At 34.1% G+C, this 7412-nt stretch overlaps 1 protein-coding gene across 1 annotated transcript; it reads left to right on the top strand.

Moving 5' to 3' along the window:
* Positions 1-270: 270 nt before the first annotated feature.
* Positions 271-801, top strand: LOC112094713 (ctenidin-3-like). The gene has a single exon (XM_024176325.1). It carries the CDS (start codon positions 271-273, stop codon positions 799-801), a length of 531 nt encoding a protein of 176 aa, XP_024032093.1.
* The last annotated feature ends 6611 nt before the right edge of the window (positions 802-7412 follow it).

Here is a 7412-nt window from a genome sequence, read left to right as displayed (position 1 = left end):
ATTGAATACTGTTTATTGGTACAGTATATGCATGATATAGTTATTAGTTACATACCAATTATATGTAACGTCGGTTACATACGCGGGCACATGCATTATGCATATTAAAGCTCGAGATAATTTAGTAATTGTGCGTTAATTTCTATCCTTAGAGTATGAAAGATTGCGTGTCTCAGGAAACTATCCTGAGACTAGGAGTTAATATTTACATGCTCGTTGCAGCTAAGAATGACGCAAAAGAAATTGTTGCTGAAGATGCCAGTATAGAAGATGACAAGCACGGCGGTCACGGTGGATACGGAGGTGGCGGTCACGGTGGATACGGAGGTGGCGGTCACGGTGGATACGGAGGTGGCGGTCACGGTGGATACGGAGGTGGCGGTCACGGTGGATACGGAGGTGGCGGTCACGGTGGATACGGAGGTGGCGGTCACGGTGGATACGGAGGTGGCGGTCACGGTGGATACGGAGGTGGCGGTCACGGAGGAGGGAGAGGCGGGGGTGGGCGGCCAAGGAGGGGGAAAAGGTAGCGGCGGCCCAGGAGGAGGAAAAGGTGGAGGCGGCGGTGGTCAAGGTGGAGGAAAAGGCGGAGGCGGCGGTCAAGGGGGAGGTAAGGGCGGAGGAGGAGGTAAAGGCGGAGGAGGAGGGAAAGGTGGAGGGGGGAAAGGCGGAGGTGGCGGGGGTCAAGGGGGAGGGAAAGGCGGAGGCGGAGGTCAAGGAGGAGGTAAGGGCGGAGGAGGAGGGAAAGGTGGAGGAGGTAAAGGCGGAGGAGGCGGTGGCGGAGGCGGCGGTGAGAATTAGATTGACGCTATCGCTTGAGAAGTATTAGTAAGGCAGCTAAACAAGGAGTCAATTCCTTATATGGAGCATGTAGAGTGCATACGATAAAGTATCATATGAATATTAAATAAATCCGTGAAAGGATTAGATGACATAAAGTGAGGTCAAACCTGAAATGAACAGTGCTAGTCCGTGCAATTCTACCGTCTATGTAACTATAATATGATGTCATATATGGTGGCTGTTTTTTTTCTTTTTGTTGAAATATAATTTTATATAATGGCTTTTCCTGCAAAATATATAATCTCTCTTTTTTACGAGGCATACTAGAATTTTTTTTTTTTTTTTTTTTTTTTTTCCAAATATAGAATGACCTATAATTCTGTCTCTCGTCTAAATACTACTACAATCCATCTTTTTCTTTCCTTCTTTTTAAGGGTGAGCCACAATCTAGCTTAGATGTTGCATGGTGACTCATTTGTATGTAAATCCTCCTTACATTTCCGACTCTCCGAGTAGTCACCCGAAGTCAAATATTTGTAGATTATACTTTAATTATATATATGATTTTAATCACCATATTCAACAAAGATCAGAAATATCATCTCAAATTACCAAATCTCAAGAAATATCATCTCAAATTACCAAATCTTAAGAAATATCATCTCAATTTACCAAGAGAAATTAAGAAAACCTACATAAATCTATAATAGTAATAATTAACATTTTTGCGGAATTACTATTAAAAAGTAACAATTTCATGTATAATAGTAATAATTAACATTTTTGCGGAATTACTATTAAAAAGTAACAATTTCATGTATAATAGTAATAATTAACATTTTTGCGGAATTACTATTAAAAAGTAACAATTAACATTTTTGCAGAATTACTACTCAAACCATCAAATTATCAAATCTCAAGAAATATCATCTCAAATTACGAAAACGTACAAATAGTAATAATTAATATTTTGTGGAATTACTATTCAAAAGCAGCAATTAATATTTTTGTGGAATTACTACTCAAATTACTAGAGTTACTAGAGTTCTTTAATGGGATTTTAATGGGATTTTCTCTCATAGAGAAGAAGCAAAAGCGATTAGAGTTCTTTAATAGTTTTTTCTCTAGATAGAGAAGAAAAAACGGTTGAATAATTAACGTATTGAGAATCATAGTTTATAAATTTTTATATACTTATTTATTAGACTCCCATTAAATATCAAATTTAAATTAAAAAGAAAAAACTAATCAAAATCTAATCACCATCTGGGGTTAGTGTCTTAGACGAGGACAGGATTCCTATCACCTAGCCTCTTTAGACTGCTAAAGGCTAGTAATGAATGGTAGTCAAGATTTACAACCAAAAAAAAAAAAAAAAAAAAAAAAAAAAAAAAAAAAGAAAAGTTGCCACCCACGAGCTAACTAATTCCTAAAATTAAGGTATATAACTCATCCATTAGACAAAATGTAAACTAATTGTCAACTCCTCCTTGGTAACAACGCCACGGCCGTGTCAAGTGTCGCTGTTTTACTCTTGTTAGGGGATCAATGTCGGTGACAGCTTTCAACGTTGACATGCAACGCGTCCAAACAAAAATATGGTTTGGTTGTTTCCTTTGACAGACCGAGACCCAGGCCCAGGCCCAGGCCCAGTTTTGGACGATCTAATTTTGTCCTTGCGTCCCAACTTGAATACAGCGAGTATGCACATCATTTTCTTCTTCTAATAAAAACAAAGGGCCTTCTTTAATTTCTTACTTTTCAACCGTTAAATATATATTATAATTTATATTTTTTTACATATTTTTTTAATTTAATATTATTTTAATTAAATTAAACTGTTAAAAATTAAGACTATTGATAAGGTAGACTACCAAAGAAATTCTTTCAAAAAAAATCAGGGACAAAATTTTTTTTTTTTTTTTATATATATAGAGTTACAGAGTACACATAGTTACATATATAAGTCTCGTTTATTTTACTGATTCGAGTTTTTAATTTTAATTTATTACAATTTAAAGCTCTCATAAAAAGTCACATCTAATTTTTTTTATTACAGTAAATAACTCTCATATAAAATCACATTTTAACTGAAATTAAAAATTGGAATCAATAATTGAACGAGGCCATAGTCAAGTAGAGATTTCACACTTTACTTTTAAGTTATAGCTTGGTTCAAATCTCTTCTCTCTACATTATATACTATATATATATATATATATATATGTATGTGAAAAACAGCCTTAGAGCTGGTTACAGGTATTGCCAATGGGTCACGACTTGACAATTATATGAGGCCGTTCATGATCGTAAAACAAATGTGCATGCATTGAAATAAATATATATAAATAATCGGTTCAATATAGGTTCAATCTAAGAAATGTGTCTACTTTTTTTTTTCTTTTGCTAATCTTGAAATATTTAGCTTGATGTCTCTTTAAAAAAAAAAAGAAAAAGAACAAAAAAGAACAAAACAAAGAACTAGCAAATGTAACTTGAAGGAGGTGGATCTAACGTTACCCGTACACAACTTAAAGTGTGGCCTGCGTAATTTCTTCAGATTATTCTCTCAAGGTCTGCTGCAACTTTTTGTTGTCCTTGTTCTCAATTCCATAAGCTTTGGCAACATAGCCTGGAGTCTTTTTATTTTAATTATTTTTTGTCAGTAATACTAATTTTTACTAGGGCTCTTCATGTGTTAGGTTAATATGAGGTATGATTTTTTTTTTCCTGCTTTAAAGGGTGCAGGTTGCACATATTTGGTCCCAACGATGTTAGAAACCCAATAATGTTTGGGTTGGGTTGGAGCGGTGCGGGGTGGATTGGGTGGTCGGTTTCAACATTCAAAGAATCAAAGACTCAAAGTTCAATCTAACATTCAAAGTTCATCATCAAAATAGAAATAATAACTCCAACATTCAAACAAATAGAAATACAAAGTTCAATCCAACATCAAACATGAAGCAAAATAGTCCATCCGACATTAAACATAAAGTAAACATAAATTAGTCTACACTCATAAATTAGTCTTAACATAAAGCAAACATAGATGCTTAATTCAAACATGAAGAAACTAGAGAGTAGAAATTAGTTGTCTGCCTAGGATTAAATATTATATGAGACAAGTTAGAGCGCAAGTTGAGTTGGGATGTACGGGCCATTATAGGCCCAACCCACACCCCGCCTCCTGCGGGTTTTGCGGGTTTATGAACAGCCCTAATTTTTACCCTAATTTGTAGGTGTGTTTGTTTCATTTGTTTAATTTTAAGTTGTATTTTTCATCTGTTATGTTTGATTCTTTATAGTGTTTTGTATGGCGTTAGTGTTATGAGATTATAGGTTTCATTCGATTAGATATTTTATCGATTAATTTTAAGGATTTATGTACTACTTGATGTTTAGTGCACCTTTTGCTCTGACTCAGAAATTCACATGCATTTCTTTCCTTTGAGCGTTTAATCATTGGTGAAACTAATTTAATAGGGTCGTGTTTCCCCATTGTCTGTATGGGTTTTAAATTGGTGTTTTGAATTGCCTAATCAAGAATATATTTCATTTTTTTTCAAAAAAAAAAAAAAACCCCTCTTTTAACTTAGCATTTTTCAATTACAATAGATTAATTACTTTGATAAAATGGTAGTTTTTGCGGTCTCAAGTTGAGGACCGCCGTACTAAATTAATAAATTGATAAATGTTGAGAAATTATAATATAGTATTCATATAGGACTCACTTGCCGGCTAAAATAATGATTTCCAAAACAGCTAAATCCATTATAGACTGGAGTAGGAAGTCTTTATAAAATATGTGTCCGGTATTGTGTATGTCTTTCTTTGCAATAATACATAGATTTAGAGCTACAAATTTGGGCCGGGCCAAATGGGATGGCCCGAAACCCGCAATAATTGGTTCGGGTCTAACTCGAACCTTCAAGTTAGCCCCAACACCCTTTATTTTAGAAAATTTTTAAAAATAGTTTATAAAATTTCGAACCAAGCCAAATCGACCCTATCCTCTTTAAGGTCAAATCAACATGATCCGAAATTTCTATTCGAGAGATTGGATCCGGGCCGAGTCGGGCGGCCTAAACTTTCACCTCTACATAAATCCGTGAGTTTTACACGGTTTAAATAAGTAGACTAAAGCCATAGTTACTTACACGAAATATAAAGAAATTTGTCAATTAATTAATGTATGTATTCTCTTAATGTGATTAACGATTTGTTGAGATTTTTCCTTCTATAATAAGGTTGTCAATATGAAATCTAGCTTTTAATTTTAACTTTTGCTCCTCATAAATAAATTTTATTTTTCCTTCATTTTTTCTTTTCTTACGTGTCCTTTTGTACTTAAATAATGGATCATAAAACAATAAAAAATGCGTAGAGACACCATCGATGCTAAGTATTATCTCTAATAAAAAGTAGACCTTACTTGTGAGTCCCACACTGCGGGACCCACCTTCTTTTAGTGAATGGTGCTTTTTTTAGTGAATGGTGCTTAACAGAACTGTTGCTTTATAGCAATGCTTTAAAGTATCTAATATTTAAATTAAAGGTGTTTTCTTTTTTCGATTAAGACTTCATGTGGCTCTAACTTTGGTAACTCGGTACTAATATCTATGAAGAATTCAGTCATTTTATTTTTGTTACACCTTGCTAAAGGCTTGGTGCCACATAAGGGAAAATGAGGTTCAGTCACATGTAAGCTTATTTTGTCATCTAGCACATGGCATAACTTTCTCAAGAGATGCCTTATGATGTACGTAATAGTGACATTTACCAATAGTATCAACTTTGACATGAACTAATTTAAACTCAGCACGCAAAAAGTCTTCCAAGGGGGTATTATTAATTTATTAATGTAAAGGACATCAAAACAATTATCATATATAGGGCTAGAAGCTTCTAATTAAATTCCTGCTTATCAGTTATCTAATTATGTTTATGCAATTAATCACACTGCCTTTTCAATTTTCCACATTCATCATTGAGCGCGGATAAGACCTTAATTGCAATTGTCTTATATAATTTCATGCTCGTAATATAAACTTAAACCTGCATCTATATATAGCAATAATTTTAATTTAATTAGCAAACCCAATTTCCATCTGTCAAGGCAAAGCTAGTGTCTCATAGGATACTCCTAACTTGACCAACAAATTTTCAACTTCATTATTGCTCTTATAACTCTAAGAGAAAATAGACTTAAAAAAAAAAGAAAAAAAAAAGCTAAATTCATGAAAGATAAGGTATGTTAAGCATGATCAAGACCGTTGAAAGTGCGTATAAACCAATATATATGTTTAATTGTAATCCCAAAATTTCAAACCAATATTCAAAGAAGGGGAGATTAGACCAAAGCAATAAAAACGGTGGGGAGATGTTAAAACATTGGTCCAACAAAACCCTTAAAAAAAAAAAACATTGGTCCAATATACAAGTCTTTCCAAACTTCCAACACAAAATAAACTATTCATGTACATATAATTATGGGAAGGTCACCGGAAGCTTGCTAAAAGTATAGCTTAAAAGTTGGAGTTTTAAATTGTTCCATAAATCAAGCCAACTTTGTTGCGAAAAACACCAAAATCCCATTAAAAGACAATTAAAGAAGAAAATACAAAAGTCATTGTGGTCAGTTGAGGGGCCTTAAAGTCATTGACTAGTGTTTTCATGGAGATTAGGGGGAAAGGAAGACAAAAGGAACACCCCCAACGTGTGAAACAAAAAGGCCTTCTTCTCTTCTTCTTCTGGCCCCACTTTTGAGAAATTTAAAACCCTCTCTCTCTCTCTCTCTCTCTCTCTCCTTTGAAAACAACATTAACGGGAAACGCTCGTTATCTCCTTGGGAAAAACCTTTCTTTCTTTCTTCTTCTGTTGCTTATCAATTCTTATATATATATATATATATATTCATCCTTTTGTGTTGAGCCCATAAGAGTTTTCTTGCTTTAGCTTCTTCCATTTAGCAAAGAAAAAAAAACAAGAACTTATCTGAAGAAAAACAAGAAGAAACACGATGAGAGATAGTACACACATTATTTTCTGGTTGTTGCATCAATGGGATTTGTTACTTAGATTTTCAGGCACTCATTGGCAGCTAGTCTTCTTGTCATCAAGATCGGTACTTTCGGGCCGGTTTTACGGCCCATGAAGAACTTTCTGATCGTATTTCTTGCGAATTTCACCGGCAAAAGCATGATCCAAAGCGGCATACATGGGAAAGCCAGGCATTTTGTTCTTGTTCTCATTCTACTTCTTTAATATTGTTTTATATAAGCGGCATACATGGGAAAGCCAGGCATTTTGTTCTTGTTCTCATTCTACGCTATATTTACTTTCATTTGCATCCCATATATTATATATTTATCTGTAATTTTTTTTTCTATTTTTTATTTCGGGTATGATCAGTATGGAAGAAATAGTGAGAAATAATTACAGAAACAAATGAAACTATTGTCAATTAATTAGAACTGCGTAGTGGTTGATAGCAATAAAATGATATTTGGCTGGTTTCCCAAATAGCTCTCTTATAATTCTTCCATGCATTATATATTTAGAAGTAATTTCTGTTTGTATACTTTTTCTTGGAATACATTTCATTCTAGACACAGTTTCTGAATTTGGCT

The sequence above is a fragment of the Morus notabilis genome, unplaced genomic scaffold, assembly GCF_000414095.1.
Source record: "Morus notabilis unplaced genomic scaffold, ASM41409v2 Scaffold24, whole genome shotgun sequence".
Classification (NCBI taxonomy): Eukaryota; Viridiplantae; Streptophyta; class Magnoliopsida; order Rosales; family Moraceae; genus Morus; species Morus notabilis.
This window is presented reverse-complemented; position numbering and strand designations above follow the sequence as displayed.